This window comes from Polistes dominula, unplaced genomic scaffold (assembly GCF_049000335.1).
Source record: "Polistes dominula isolate Pdom_NZ unplaced genomic scaffold, Pdom_raw_medaka contig_168, whole genome shotgun sequence".
NCBI classification, from domain to species: Eukaryota; Metazoa; Arthropoda; class Insecta; order Hymenoptera; family Vespidae; genus Polistes; species Polistes dominula.
In genome coordinates, this window is record NW_028301024.1 from 1,485,712 (window position 1) to 1,501,991 (window position 16,280).

At 28.2% G+C, this 16,280-nt stretch overlaps 2 protein-coding genes across 2 annotated transcripts; both read right to left on the reverse strand.

The window, feature by feature from the left end:
* Positions 1-2,352: 2,352 nt before the first annotated feature.
* On the reverse strand, positions 2,353-10,970 carry LOC107065426 (cilia- and flagella-associated protein 157). Its single transcript, XM_015319116.2, is given in 7 exon segments — positions 2,353-8,810; positions 8,956-9,093; positions 9,173-9,722; positions 9,797-9,950; positions 10,173-10,444; positions 10,524-10,596; positions 10,599-10,970. Coding segments are annotated over 7 exon segments (1,455 nt in total). The 5' UTR covers positions 10,642-10,970; the 3' UTR covers positions 2,353-8,585.
* A 144-nt stretch (positions 10,971-11,114) lies between these two features.
* Hrd3 (HMG-coA reductase degradation 3) lies at positions 11,115-16,270 on the reverse strand. Its single transcript, XM_015318093.2, has 6 exons — positions 15,214-16,270; positions 14,824-15,068; positions 14,270-14,749; positions 13,971-14,199; positions 13,445-13,851; positions 11,115-12,301 (listed from the first exon to the last, which is right to left on the reverse strand). The coding sequence occupies exons 1-6, from the start codon at positions 15,710-15,712 to the stop codon at positions 11,861-11,863; spliced, it is 2,301 nt and encodes a 766-aa protein (XP_015173579.1). The 5' UTR covers positions 15,713-16,270; the 3' UTR covers positions 11,115-11,860.
* Between the last annotated feature and the right edge of the window lie 10 nt (positions 16,271-16,280).

Sequence of the window (16,280 nt, forward strand, 5' to 3'; positions counted from 1 at the left end):
CCTTATTTAATGTTTGTAACTACAATACAGCGTCGATTATACGAACATCAATTATTCGAAACATCGATTATCTAAATATCAGTAATCCGAATGGCCGTTTATTCGAATATGAAATAAGTCACGTACAAGTACATTCTTCACCTATGTGTTTAACAATATTTATATTATGGGATACTTATCATAGTTGCTTCAAATAATTGAGTTTAGTAAGTTCCATAGAACCGGACACCTGGAACTATGTCAGTTAACCGGACAATATAGGGTGTCCATGAATCACGTGTTAGTCTGAAATCTGAAATACTAAATACTACGATGATAAAATTATTGATGTAGTCATACCTTTTAAAAACCGGAAGAAAGCCATAGAAAAAATTAGAAAAAAATATACATATAGAGAATAATACTCTAGTTGAAAATATCCGACGATACGGCTACGAAGTATGGGTGATTCCTTTTACAATAGACGTGACCAGGTCATGGGAAACGAATTTGTCTCCTTATTTATTAGAATAACCAACGCTTTACTATAACGTCTATCGTTATAAAGTATATAAAATTTAGTGCAGTCAATGTCTTATTCTGACGAATATTATTAACTGCAGTCAATAGTGTTCTAAAATCGACGAAATGATTCTGTATACTTAAGCTGAAATGAACTATAGTGTACATGCATTTCATGTATAACGTGCTTCTGAAATGGACTAGAAAAATGTAGATTATATTATCTAAGAAAACTTTCCGCGAAATATATGATTTCAGATAATAGAATATTTCCTTTCATTCATAGGAATAGTTACAGCAAAAAGTGGACATACCGAACATTTTCTTTAATCATCCGTCATTCGAAATAATAATATATTAGATATATGTTTATATAATATTTTCTACTTATTTTAATGTGGAGATATGCCTCTTGAAGTATTAATATTCATTTATGAAACATCTTGTATAGTTATGAGAAGGAAAGAAAGAATAAGGAAAATATACATACTAACAATAAGAAGATGAACGATCTCTACGAACGTAAAAGTATGCGTCATGTTATGTGAGGAAGGCACGTCGAGGTCATCATGGCGGATGAGCAATGAACTTGACTGGATGTAGGTCAAGGTAGATCTTCCTCCACAGTGAAAAGTATTATATCTTCCTCTCCTCTTAAGCTTAAGTTTTCTCCTGCATTTTCAACACCGAGTGACAAATAAACGTTCATAGTGAATGTATAGATATTGTTATAACAAAGAAGGATCCTTTGTAATTTCAAAAAAAATGTAGAAAAATATCAACACAAAAGACATTAATATAACTCACAGATAATAATATTAGGTTGGTGCATATGAAATGTCGGATTTACACCTTGCCAATTTCAGAAAAATGTCGCAATATCGTTGTATGGTTAACTTCCATCCTAGTAGCAAGTTCCCTCGTGGATATAGTTGGATTCGCTTCCACCAATGCCTTCAGATTATCATTTTTCACGGTCGTTTTGGGTCTTCCTCGCGGTTCGTTTTGTAGGGAAAAATCACCAGACCGAAATTTTTCAAACCAACGCTGCACTTTTCGATCGTTATTAGTATTCTCTCACAACGCCTGGTTTATGTTGCGTGCAGTTTTTGCAGCATTATTACTAAGTTTATACTCATACAAGAAAATGACACGAATTTCGGTGGAATTCATATCGGTACAAAATTCAAAACAAATAACAAAAGGGATCACTTTTTAGAAAATCTCCTTTGTTAAAATGTGACTCTGGAGATGGACAGTACGACTATAAACGAGGTTATGCCAAAAACCAAAGCATAACGAAAACAGGAAGGGAAACGTTTGCACGTAAAAAGAATCCGACATTTCATATGCACCAACCTAATACTTATCATACAATAAATATGTACTTATGTATTGTTCATCGTGTTCTATTTCTACGAATGAATAATCGAATTATTAAGGATAATTCTATATAAAATTTCACCTATAACGATAATTATCATTCCAAGCTTAAAACGAAATCGAGTGAGACTCTAGTTTAATTTCCTTCTTTCTCTCACTATATGTATATACATATACAATAAATACATGTATCAAAGAAGTTTAGACTCGTAACATAAATTATATAATCTACTTAAATAATAAGAGGTAAATACCATTACGAGATCGTATATATATATATATATATATATATATATATATATATATATATATATATATATGTGTGCGTGTGAGTTTATATATGCTTATGCATTGATGTTTGTATGCAACACTGTTATTATAAATATTGTAAAATACGATTTGCGAACGTAAACGTAAATTCGACGTTGCCCATTAAATTCGCACGAACTATGATGTGTTATTGGTATATACGTATATCGTATACGTGAGAAAATAGATAAGGAAGATAATATATAATAGACGAAAAGGTTAATCGGAACAATGGCTTGACTCACCCAGTTTAACTATGTAAAACATAGTAAGAACGATCACTTCTGCAAATGTTATCGAAAGTATTAATGATCTATTGGAAATAGTCAATCACGTTCGGTCAAGATCTTTCCCACGGATAGTTGGGTGTTGTTAAAGATATAGTATTAATGGTTTACATATACATGCATATTTTTGATGACAGTCAATTGTAATAATACATTTGAATGAGAAATTCAGTATGCGAATAAAAACTAAATATTATAAAAAAGAATTTTTTATTACAATAATTACAGCGATTTGAATAATATTATAAATAATGTCAAAAAGATTAGAAATTACAAGTATATCTTTTCTACGTTTATAAAAGGAACAAACAATTTATATCTAAGATAGTTCACACTTTAGACCGGCGATACATGTAAACGCCTAAATTTTGACCGTTTTTCAGAGGCTTATTTAAAATGGAAGGAATAAATGAATCGTTTTGAAACTCAGCATGTTTATTCATTACATATTAAAATATAAGAATCTGATTTTTTTTTCAAAATGGCCGCCGTAGTAACTAATCTCCTGAGGCCCTCGCGGCGAAACGCATCAATCATGGAGATTTTTAGCTTTAGTTACAGCAATCTAAAATTTTAAAAAAGGATCAGAGCGTGTTCATAAAACATGTATCTTCTAGTTGAACAAAAGAAAAACTAAAAAGTCAAAAAATCGTAAATTGGCACGACTCAGACAAAAAAGTCTGATTTTTGACCCTTTTTTTAACGGTTTTTGGGTCAAAAATGGCAATTTTTGAAAATGTTTGTGGCATTTTTGAAGTTCAACTAGAAGCTAATATTATAAAGAAAATGTGTGCTAAATCTCATAAGAATCGGTTGAAACCTTTTTCAGTTATCTTTAACCACAGTTTTAAAAAAGTCGTTTCGAGAAAAACGCGTTCAAAGTTTAGCGCCGAATTGAAGCGGAGCACTTAAATGAATTTTTAATCGATAAATAATGCGAATTTCATTCTAAAAATTTACAGGCATATTTTTAATATGGTAAACTATTTATGAAAAAAAAAATCCGATTTTTTTTTTATTTTACATGTATCGCCGGCCTTATGAAAAGATAATGAGATATTCGCAATTCGTATGTATAAATAAAACGAAAATAAAATCAAAAGTATTGTATTAATCTTTTTCAGGTAATTCTAAACTAGAAATAACAGACCATTTCACTTTCATTGTTATTGTTATTTTATTACTGAAACTTGATTAACTAAAGACGAAAACTAAAATATAATTTTTGAAAAATTTATTTTAAAATACTATACATAATAATATTTATAGATTAATAATTATATAAATAAATAAAATTGTAACGAAACATTTATTATTATCAGGAATAATAAATTTTAATTTATAAGAATAATAACCCTAAATTTTAAAATTTCTTTAATACTTTTATCTTCTATTTTCAGTAATCTATTAATAAGATTTAGTAATTCTGTTGATTGAATATGTAATTATGCAAATTGCATTACTGATCGTGTTGATTTCAATAAGTGTAGATGATCAGTTCTGATTATGAGAGTAATTAACTCTTAAATAACTATTAGACTGTAACCTTTTGTTATTTGTTGATATTTTACTGACAACTTTCGTTTGTTTTATTTTTTTTTTTTTTGTTATATTGGATTAATGTCCGTTTTTTCTAAAAATAAAAAAAAATTAATTAATTAATAAAATACTCAAAAATTTCCTTAGTAAAGAAATAATTATTTTCTATTCGATTATACAAATAAAATAGACTGATTGAAAATTATGTGAATCGTACAACGTAAATAGTTTTTCTCTTGTTTATCCTAATCGAGCAAAGTAGATTAAAAGCGTCATAATTAAACCGGTTAGAAGCACACGAGATCATTTGGAGAAAGTGGTGGCTCTCTCTATAGAGAGTTATCAATAAACTTCCTGGAATTCTTAAAATATGTGATACAAGACGATGACAGAAAATGATGAATTGACTGATGATATTTAAGCAGGGATAATCGGATATTAAAATATACGTATAATGTATTGAACCTAGCAAAGAAATATATACACACTTTAGGAAAAATTTTTTTTTTATTTTTGAATATTTTTTAATATTTATAAATTTTTTGTTTTTATTCTGTTAATATTAAATTGATTCAGACATTATCAGATTAATAAACCTTCTTTAATTATAAGAGATACTAAAAATGATGACCTTTATCTTCCAAACATTTATGTGTACGGCGAACAACTACTTGGGCATTTTTGGTCAAAATATTTCGTGGAATCTCTGCACATGCATTTTTAATTTTTTCTCTAAAGATCGCCAATGTAGTCGTTTTTCTACAATTCACATCTTTTAGGATCCTTAAAGATAAAAGTCTACAGGTGTTAAATGAAGATAACGTGCGAGAAATTCAACTGCACTACTTCGATCAATGTTTCCCAAGCAGTAGTTCGTCGTACATATAAACGTTTGGAGGATAATGGCCACCATTTTGAGCATCTTTTGTAATTGTAAAAGTCAAAGGTAACTTTTATTAACCTTTTGAATACATGGTTTCATTTTTTTTCACTATGTTTTCGTTGTATGAATAGTTAAACCACAAATATACGTTATCACTTTACAAAATAATTATGATCTGAAAGTCACTTTATCGGTGAAAGAAAATTATAATTCAATTTTATCGTGTTATGTAAAATATTAATTGAAAGTAATTATAATTGTAATTATATTAATTACGAGTATAGTCGTAATAAGTACACAGCGAGGGTGTACCGTTGGATGACTATAATGCTTTTAGTACTGAAAGTTAATATTGATTAATCGAGTTAATTTTGATCAAATGTTTAAAGAAGGAAATGAAAATACATGTACAGCAATCCCACTACATACTTTGGCCAAAGTTGCCCAAGTAGTAATACATAAATTAATACATAATAGTACATAAATTTCTGGAAATTAATGACTACCATTTTGAGCATCTTTTGTAATTGTAGAGACCAAAGATAATTTTTATTAATTTCGTGATGTTTTCTTGAGGTATATAAATTTTGTTTGCAGAGTCTATATATGTATATATTTTTCTTAAGGGTATAATTCATTTAATTTCTAAAAAAAACCTAAATCTAAATAAAAACTAAACGTTTTAAGGAAACCATGTAAAAAAATCTTATTATAGACTTTAATTAGTTGTTTTCTGAAAAAACTAGGTAATGTATGAATTAATGAGAGGGAGCGAGTAGTTAAATCATGAAATTGAAAATTGATCTGTCTTGCTTTTCTTTCTATAACAATGCTCATAGTTATCCGATCTTATCTTTTCCTGTATTTTAAAAACCAAGACTTACTGTTAGTCATGCTATCGGATTATAATCTACATATCAAATTTCAATTTTATACTTTAACTACTTATCTCTCGTGAATTCATATATTACCTTGTTACATTTATTGTTAGTAATTCTGATAAATTTTATTTTTTAACTAGTCAGTATAATTATTTCATCGTTTAGCTAGATATACTAGACGGGGAGGTGAGTGGCAAAAAATGCAACAGTTTTCGAAAACCTGATATTTCGATATTATATATATACCATGAATCAACGGATTTCACGTTTTAACGGTAACATATATAATACAAACTTTCATCAAGGCGTGTACGAGATGGTAAAAGAATGCGATCGATCTTACTAAGTAGTTCTTTTAAAGAAAGGAGGCTCTTTCTATAGAAGTTTCTATACTTATTCTACTTTTGAGGCTAACGTAGTTCACAGAAACGACCAGAGTCTAGTAGTTCACTACTTTAATATCAACTCGATCCGGATGTATCATATAGAGACAAGAAAACTGGACTTGCCGGCTAAAACTGCCATACCTTCCTAATTGAAAATTTCCATGCTGAAATATATGCGAAAATTTCTGTTATAACCTTTTAAAATTTTAAATACGTACTCGTGATATATATATATTTACAAGTAGATAATATTGTCGATATTATTTTTTCATCCAATTCGTAAAAAGATTTATTTTTATACAATATACATGAGACACTCTATCGATTTCAGTTACTAATATTTGATGAAAGGATATAAATTTTTCAATTAGTAGTGAAAATATCACAGATAAATAAAAGAAAATAAAAGAAACAAAACGGAACGAAACGAAAGATCATAGGATGATCATAAAAATTTATGTATTTTTGAGAAAGTACGAAGATGAGAGACTAATCTCGACCTCGCGACTTTCACCTTCTTGCAAGGTCTAGGCCGTATACAAGTCTGATCCTCCTCAAGGCACAAAAACACGAGTTCTATAATGTACATACCTATTTACTAATATATACTTATGTATGGGGCATTCCATGCCAAATCGGACGGTTTTAAAAATTTTTATTTTTGATTTTCGCCATTTTTTGATATCTTTTAATACCCATCGAAAAACCGTTCCTCTTAAATTTTGGCATTTTTTTGATCATTCGTTCCAAAGATATCGAATTTAAAAAAAAAACAGCTCTTTCTGTGGTTTTTAGCCCGTAACTTTTTTAAAACTCATCCAAATGAAAATTACCATTCTACATAAAAGTTTTTTTTTCAATGTCAATTCGGAACAAAACAATAAATTGTTAAACAAATATTTAAATAACATAAATTGAAATTTACAAAAAAAAAATAGTGATTGGCTTTATTTTAATAATCAATCATTTTAACTAATTTTCATAGTTTTAGTGTTAAAAGTATAAAATACCGTTGCTAAATTATGTCTAATTTATATGATAATATTATCATATTTTTCCTTTAAATGGAGAACAGTAGTTATGCAAATATTCTAACAGATTCCTGATTTTATAGAAATTAATGGAGAAACACGTTTACTATTGATATTTATATTTATTTTATATTATATTTGATTCGTTTATTTCTAATTTTATTATTTTCTCTTCTCTCTTTCTCTTGTATTATAAATATTATAATAATGATCTTACAACACATTTTCATAAATGCATTATAATAACGAGAAGATGAAGGAGAAATATCGATTATGGGAGTTTGTAAAAAGATCGAATGACATTCTTGAAAAAACTGAAAATATTTCGGAAAAAACACCGTTCTTTTTGCATTATTTTGTTGCTTAATCGAAAAATTCTCTCGAGAACTGGAAAACTATATTTTATTCTGTTACTTATTATTTATGTATTAATTTTGTTTTTAATTATTCGGTTTCTTGATCTGATCGAATCACAACCGTAAACTCATTTTTTTTTCATGGATATTTCTCAATTTCATAACTAATTTTGTGTATGTTTCTGACAATCTAATCATTTTTTTCTGTTTATTTCACTTATAAGCGACTTTTCTCTCATTGCTCTACTACATAAACCTACATTTCTCACGGTTTGGGGACAAACAATTTTATATGAAATTGTAATAACATAAATGGCTACAGTCTGATTGTTTTTTAATGTTTTTTCATACACTTCCTTTATAATTTGTCGTCTATCTCTACGAAATAGTATTTTCGAACGATCTGATCTTCGTTTGTTCAATACCAATTTCTTTATATTTTTTAATAACTTACTGCACAATTGGAAATCTTAGATTTTATTTTTCACTAATTTAAAGATATATTTGACTTTCACTACGAAATAAAACAAATTTTTCTTGCATGAATATAAATATTTCTGATTTCTCCAAAGACATGATTACTTTATGAATTGTAATCTTATACTGATCCAAAAATGTATAGTAAAACTCTTCTGAACATGGTTTATTTATGTTCATGTTTTTTACATTCAGCGGAGAACTAACCAACGTTGATTTTTATACACTATTCACGGAAACATTAATATACCAATACTTATTTGATTACGAAATTTCTACGTTTTATAATTTTACTTTCTTGTTTCTAATATTATAAAATTTTTATTAATATAGTTTATAACAGGCTACTAAAAAATATATCTTTTGTTAATTCTCTCCTTCTCTGAAAAAAATTATTTTAGAAAAACGGGGTGTACACAAATACTATATGTATACCCACTGTATCTCATATACAAGATAATAATCTTATCAAAATTTGTATCAGTATCGTAACATTTATATAGCATTTTGCCATTTTCCGATCACGTGAAATATACCGTCGCTTTTATTTATTCATTTTTTTGAATCAATTAATTGATTAATTATATCAGAACTATCGTCTTGTAATAAACAAGATGATATTTTCTCCTCTGTAGATAAAGATATCTTTCCTTTATCTTTTTTGATTTTTACAGATTTGTCCTCTCCGGGTTTATCCTTTTCTACTTTAACTTTATCTATAGCATTTTTCAATAAACCCAAACTACCTTTTTCGTAGTAACATGCTATATCTTCTTCCTAAATATATTTTTGTGCAATTAGTAATTATAGTTAATATCATATAAAATATGATAATTAAAATACATGAAGCACATTAGGAATGTATTTTAAAATAAAATTATATTATCACTTCATTTATACAGGATGTCTAAAGTTTTCATACCTGATGACTTATATGGTGTGATGATATACTAGGAATGGATTGCTTTTGTAATATATTAAGAAGAGAAGAAAGTACTTTTTCTTTAAGATCAATATGACAAGAACTGCACACATCCTCTCTAGACAATTTTCCTTGCAACTGTGTTATAGAATATTTAAAATTTATGTAGAATTAGTTGAAAACACCTTCATTATTTTTCATTTATTTATTTATTTACCTGTAATGCCTCCATTATACATTTTTTAGCCTCTTGTAATATTTGATTTAAATTGTCAAACTCTAATTGTTTGGAACAAACTTCTGCTAATATTTGAGTTTTATTTTCCATAATTTGTTGTAAATGTTGTTCAAGAATATGAACTTTATTCTCAGCTATAATAGATCTCTTTTTATATTCTTCTAATACTGCTATATGATTAATAAGATTATCATTAAACTGTTTTAATCTCAAATATTTATTATTCATGTCATTAGAATCTTCTGCAAGATTAGTAATTAAATTCTGTTGTTTAATTGTTTTATTTAAAGTGATATTTTTTTCTTCTTCAAACAAATCGGCTTGTAATTTTAACATTTTAACTGCTTCTTTATAATCCATAGTATTGGAATATAATTCACGACTAATTTCCAACATCATATCCAATTCTTGATTTAATGCGATGTTTTCTCTTACTGCTCTATGAGTAGTATCTGCTATACGAATGTTAGTCGCTTCTCTAAATTTTTCAGCTAATTCATTTAATCGTTCTTCCATTTCTCTTTGCATTCTTTTAGAATGGAAAAAAATAAGTTACTTAAATTTTATTTGATCTATAGATATGGATATATATAAATTACATACTTAGCTTTTCCAACGATTAATGCTTTTTCAGCAGCATGGAGCGCATTTTTATGTCTTTCTTCTTGTTCTTTTAATTGTTGCTCCTGCACTTCAAATTTATGCATTAAATCAAGTCGTGCTATTCTCCAATCCTCTAATGCATTTAATTTTCCAGCTAATAACAGACAGTTGAAGTATCAAAACATAGTCTATAGTTTCCTCCAATTATTGGTACATCTATGTACAATAATTCAGAATATAATTTTGACCAAAATAAAATAATTCTATGTATGTAAATATTTTGTTCAAAATATTTTAAATTAAAATAAAATAAAACATAATAAATCAAATAACAAAGTAATCAAAATTTTACTTTACTATTTATTAATGTATGTACCTGTTAATTTGACCTCCGCACTCAAGTTACTTTCCATAGTGCGATATTCAAGTTCCATCTCTGCTTCCTTTTTTTTAAATGAAGCTAACTCATTTTTTCTTAATTCTTCTAAAGCAGATATTCGTTCATTTAATTCACGTGCTTCTTCGATGTTCTCTTCTAAATTACGCTTCAAATATGCTACAATATCTGAACGATCTTCTTCAAGTTTTGCGAATTGTTGCTTTATAGTTTTAACTTCATGTTCAAGTTCTTCATTAGTACTACGCAGTCTGTAATATTCACGTATATATTAAAGTAAGTAATTATATATATGCATTTTAATAAAGTTAAATTAATATTCTATCATACCGTGCTAATTGTCTATTATTATCCAAAATTTGTTGTTCATAAGATAACGTTTCTCTTTCGTTTAACCAAGGATTTTTTTACCCTTTTTTTCTCTAACACCACGTTTCTTTTTTGGCATTTTGATTTACTTTATTTATAAGGTCAATTTATCAATCATTAATAAATGTCAATGAAAGTTAACAAGTATTGCACATTTTCAATACTTTTATTATAACATCTGTATAAATTTGAAGTAAAAATAATCATCATAACTTAACAAATTTTTACAAAATGTCATACTTTAAATCAAATTTTAAATGTTTATATATATATATAAAATGAAATAGGTAATTCTACCACACAATAATAGACTGAATTGTAATACATTGATCAATCGTTACCATAGTGAAAAAGATTTGGAAGTATTATTGATTATAATAGATACTAATACGAGAATAAATATTTGATGATAAATAATAAAGGTGAAACATTTTTTATTGTATAAATAACTAACAATATTCTCATATTTAATTATATTACAGACACACAATGGCTTTTCTTGAAATACTATATATATGCGATTTTAAATTTTAAATAATAACAAACATGATATCATTTGAAATATTACTCTTTAATTTATTTATTTGTACAAAATCACTGTATAATTATCCACTTGGAAAGGCATCCCGATTCTTTAAGATATAACCATTGAAATAATATATATGTGCATTGTCAAATTTAATTTTGAAAATGGTAAATAATATTTCAGGTATTTTACTTGATTAGCAAAGGAAAGGAACGAAAATATTGGTATATATTAACATCCGGATGATTTTTCTTTTTGCAATAAAACTAAACGTTCTAGAAGCTAAGCTCAGAAACTGCAAATAATACTAATGAGTTTAATTACATCTGTAAAGATATAATACAATTTTTATTTATTACTAATTCATCTTTAAAAAAATGTTTATGCATTCACAAATTTACCATTGGCAATTCATTAAATGATATAAGGTTTTTATATATACTTATATATACTTTATATATATATTTGTTGTTTTACTTGCACATGAAATATTTTGTAAAAAATTTTATATACGCTTCACAAGTGGTTAAACTGTACAAGAAAGAAAATTATTTAAAAAATCACTATATGTATATGATTTATATAGCTTATGATCTAGAAAGAGAGAAAAAAAAGAGAAAAAAACACAAACTTTTAATTTCATTATCAACAGTGTCGCAGTCAATTTAACGAAGTTTTTCTTTTTCCTTTCTTTTTCTTTTTATATAAAGTAGATTCCGAGCTTAGCTTAAAATAGCACATGTACACAAAATGCAAGAGATAATATAAAAATTTAGTTTACAGGAGGTACAGGTCTTGGTGGTGGAGGAGGTGGCTGTGGCCTGCGGAAGTATATGATAAGACTGAGCATTCCTGTTAGAAATCCGATTAAATACAGATCCCAATTCTGACCAAGCAATTGGTCCCATTTATCTAATTGATCGATCAGATTAAATTCTTGTAAATAGTCCAGTCCAAATAAGAAAGAAAGTTTGATCAAGGCTAAAGCAACAGGTACTCGCGCATCAGGACTTGCTTCCGCTGCTAAATCGTAACATCGTTTAGCTAAATGACGATCTTTAGCTAATCCTAGGCCACGTTCGTGCATATAACCCAAATTAAACATAGCTTGAGCATTGTGCTGTTGTTCAGAAGCTGAACGATAATGACTTGCTGCTGCCTCATAATCTACTTTCGTTCCTCTTCCATAATAATGAGCATCGCCAAGTTTAACCTATTAAAAAATTATATTCTTTTTAATATACACATATTTGGAATGTATATGGAGCATTCCACGTCAAATCGGCCACTTTTGACCCCGACCCCTTTCGATTTGGCTGAAAGTTTTTTATCCTATTTTACCCTATGAAAAACAATTTTCAGAATTTTTTCAAATTTTTTTACCAAACCCGAAAAAAAATTATTAATTTTTGAAAAAAAATGGCTCTTTTTTTTTAAATGGCTATAACTTCTTCAAAATTCAACCTATTGGGACGTTTTTGTTTTAATTTTTGTTTTTAAATGTACTTTTCAGAAAAAATACAAAAAAATTAAAAAATTATAAAGTCCATGAAATTTTCGCATTTTTTGAGAAAAACCGTTATTTTCTAGAAGTTCGCTATTTTTTATTTTTTTTTATTCTCTAAAAAAATACTTTGACAATTCTGCGATTATCCCCGCTAGTCCCTGAGTGGGCCGAGTTAGTTTTTTATTTTTTTTATTTGATCGAAAAAAAAATTTTTCAATTTTCAAAATTTAAAATGATTTTTTTTTTTAAACTTTGTATTTTAAGACTATTAATTAAGTATATAATATTGTAAAATTGTTTAATTGCATTAATTTAATTAAAAAAAAAAAATAAATTAAAAATTTTGAAAATTTAAAAATTTTTTTTCAATTAAATAAAAAAAATAGGAAACTAACTCAGCCCACTCTGGGACTGGCGGGAATAATCGCAGATTTAGTCAAAGTTTTTTTTTAGAAAATAAAAAAACATGAAAAATGGCGAACTTCGAGAAAATAACGGCTTTTCTCAAAAAATGCGAAAATTTCATGGACTTTATAATTTTTTAATTTTTTTGTATTTTTTCTGAAAAATACATTTAAAAACAAAAATTAAAAAAAAAACGTCCCAATAAGTTGAATTTTGAAGAAGTTATAGCCATTTTTAAAAAAAGAGCTATTTTTTTCAAAAATTAATAATTTTTTTTCGGGTTTGGTAAAAAAATTTGAAAAAATTCTGAAAATTGTTTTTCATAGGGTAAAATAGGATAAAAAACTTTCAGCCAAATCGAAAGGGGTCGTGGTCAAAAGTGGCCGATTTGACGTGGAATGCCCCATATATTATTTCTATTTTAACCATAGACAAAATCTAAACCTGCGCCGCAGAATATCCTTGAGCAGCAGCTCTTGCCCAAAGTTGTAAAGCTCGAACTAATCCTTGCTCTTCCGTAAAAATGGTACTTTCACCTTTGTCCAAAATAAATGCTGCATTACTTTGAGCAACTTCATAACCCATTTCAGCAAGAAGATAATAGTTGATAAATGCTTCATATATTTTCCCTTCTCTGTAGTTGTTATGTGCTATTATTAATTGCTCACTCCATTTTCCTCTCTCAGCAACAGTTTTTAATAATTCTACAGCTGTTGGACAACTTCGCATCATGCCAGTTCCGGTCGCATGCATTTGAGCAAGATTATAAAATGCTAAAACGTGGCCTGATTGACTGGCCAAATTAAAATACTTGTTTGCTAATTTATAATCTTTTCTTACTCCGATTCCACCTTTAGAAAAATATTTGTATAAACATATATACATATATAAAGAGAAAATAAGTATTTAATAAGCATTATACTAGCTCTTTAAAATTGAACTTAATGTAGTAATCACTACATATACATACTAAAATACATATTGCCCAGTTGAAGTTGACCATCTACCCATCCTTGCTCTGCAGCTTGACTGAAGTATTGCAAAGCTTTGGCTGTATCTCTTTCAACACCTTTTCCATACAAATACATCATTCCTAAGCCACTTTGACCAACAGGATTTCCCAGATCAGCAGCTTTTTTGAAATACATGTATGCCGTTTCATTATCTTGTTTTACTATATCGCTTCCCTCAAGATAAATCTGCATACAAGGATATGCGATAAGAAAAATTAATTATATAGATAAAAATGGCTATTTGTATTCCTCGTACCTTTCCTAAAAATGCCATGGCAATAGGATTGCCTGCATCAGCGGCATGTAGGAAATATTGTAATGCTCTTTGATGATCTAAAGGTACTCCTCTACCTCCTTGATAATGAAGTTGACCGAGACCTACTTGAGCCTGTACGTCTCCTTGTTCTGCTAATAGTTGATAATATTCTATTAAATCCCTATCAAAAATTCCAGAACTGTATCCAGGATTTTCATATTCATCTAAAAGTCTGACACGTTGCACAACTGGTCCGCCACTAAGAGATACCTCCTCTGCAACTTTATTAGCTACTTTTCTATAATAATCTAATGCTCGTTCGCATGAGACAGGAGTTGTTACTCCTGCCCAATTTCTGTATCCTAAAACCATTTGTGCACGAGGATCACCTCCCAAAGCTGCCATCGTATAATGTAACAAAGCTTTTGCTTGGGAAGCATTGACTCCACTTAATCCAGTTGCATATAAAAATCCCATACCCTGTAAAAATAATATTTATTACTCTTTCAACATTATAATATTAATTTAATATTTCTATTAAATCATATGCAAACCATATGCGCAGATGGTAAGCCTGTTTTAGACAATTCATTAAATATTTGGTATGCAGCAGAAATGTATTGAGAACGAGTTTGAGGAGCGACACTCATGGGATCTCCAAGTAATTGGGCCCATGCCAACATAGACCTAGCTTCCTTATGTCCCAGCATTGCTGCTGCATTGATAAACTTGAATGCTTCCACTTTGTTTGCTCGTGTCGCATTTAATAAATTTTGAGCATTTTTGAACAACAGTTCGGCTAAAATGTGTATAATCATAATAAGATATTTATATAATAAAAGTAATAGTATTTAATAAAACAGTTATATACCAATATTCTAATTGATTTTATTGAAATAAGAAAACAATAGAATATACATTAGATATACATCTTTTTAATTTACCTTTCTGTTGTTCCGGTGTTAAAGATTCTTTAACTTCTTCTTCAGTACTTTCAAAAGGTTCTTCATCTGCCCAAGAAACTAAAATCTCTTCTTCGGATGATTGTAATTTAGTATCCACGGTATCAGTATCTGTATCTTTATTTTGATCCAATATGTTTTTCATCCATAATACTTGATTCCTTAACGCAATAGTTTCTACGGATTCTTTATTATTAGTTGTATCAGATTCACTATCAGATTCCTCTTTTAATGGTTTAGGAAGATTTTCATTAAGTATATCCGGTACAATTTTTAACATAGTGTCATGTAAAGCATAAAATTCTTGTAGCTGTTCGAACGCCTCTTTGGAATCCTCGACAGGTTTATTATCTTTATTATCATCTTTAGAATTAGATTTATCCGTTATATCAGCAGATTTTTTTCCATCATTTTCGTTATCCGCTATGGAAAACATAACCAAAGCGAGCAAGAAAAGTAATACACTTTGATTAGGCTTCATATTTTTTTTCCACTATTTATATAATTATAGTCTCATGAGAGATGATCAGGTAATTTTAATATCTTCATTGCAAATAGAATCTTCACAAATAATCTATTTAATTTTCTCTCAATGCGTATGTACGTGTAAAACACAACACATTATCTTCTACAGGGGGATGGATATATGTATACGTACGTATATATTTTCTTTTTGAGATAAAAATTACGTCATTAGGACACGTCAACGTACATATTTCATATTAAATAATATATGACATTGAAGATCGATTATACCACTGATTTTCATAACACTTAACAGATTTAGATTTCATGAATTTAATAGAACTATGTTGATCACAGAGTTTCACCGATAGATTCTACACGTCACTTACATTCCTATTACATTTAACGGCAACCACGCGTCAAAAGTACATTTGTCGAATCAGCTGTTCGAATGGTCTTTTTCAAAATATATATCATATATGCGTCTTATGCTTAGCAGCGTGTCTCTCCTTCCCTTTTTTTTATTTATCTCACTCCCTCTCTTTCTCTTCCTAGTTATATTTAAATTTAAAAATCCTTAATTT

Coding starts and splice junctions, on each gene's coding strand:
- Hrd3 (XM_015318093.2), bottom strand. CDS start 15,712: ATGAAGCCTAATCAAAGTGTATTACTTTTCTTGCTCGCTTTGGTTATG. Junction 15,069..15,213: donor AACACCGGAACAACAGAAAG/GTAAATTAAAAA, acceptor TACACATTTTAG/CCGAACTGTTGTTCAAAAAT. Junction 13,852..13,970: donor ACTGGGCAATATGTATTTTA/GTATGTATATGT, acceptor ATTTTTCTAAAG/GTGGAATCGGAGTAAGAAAA.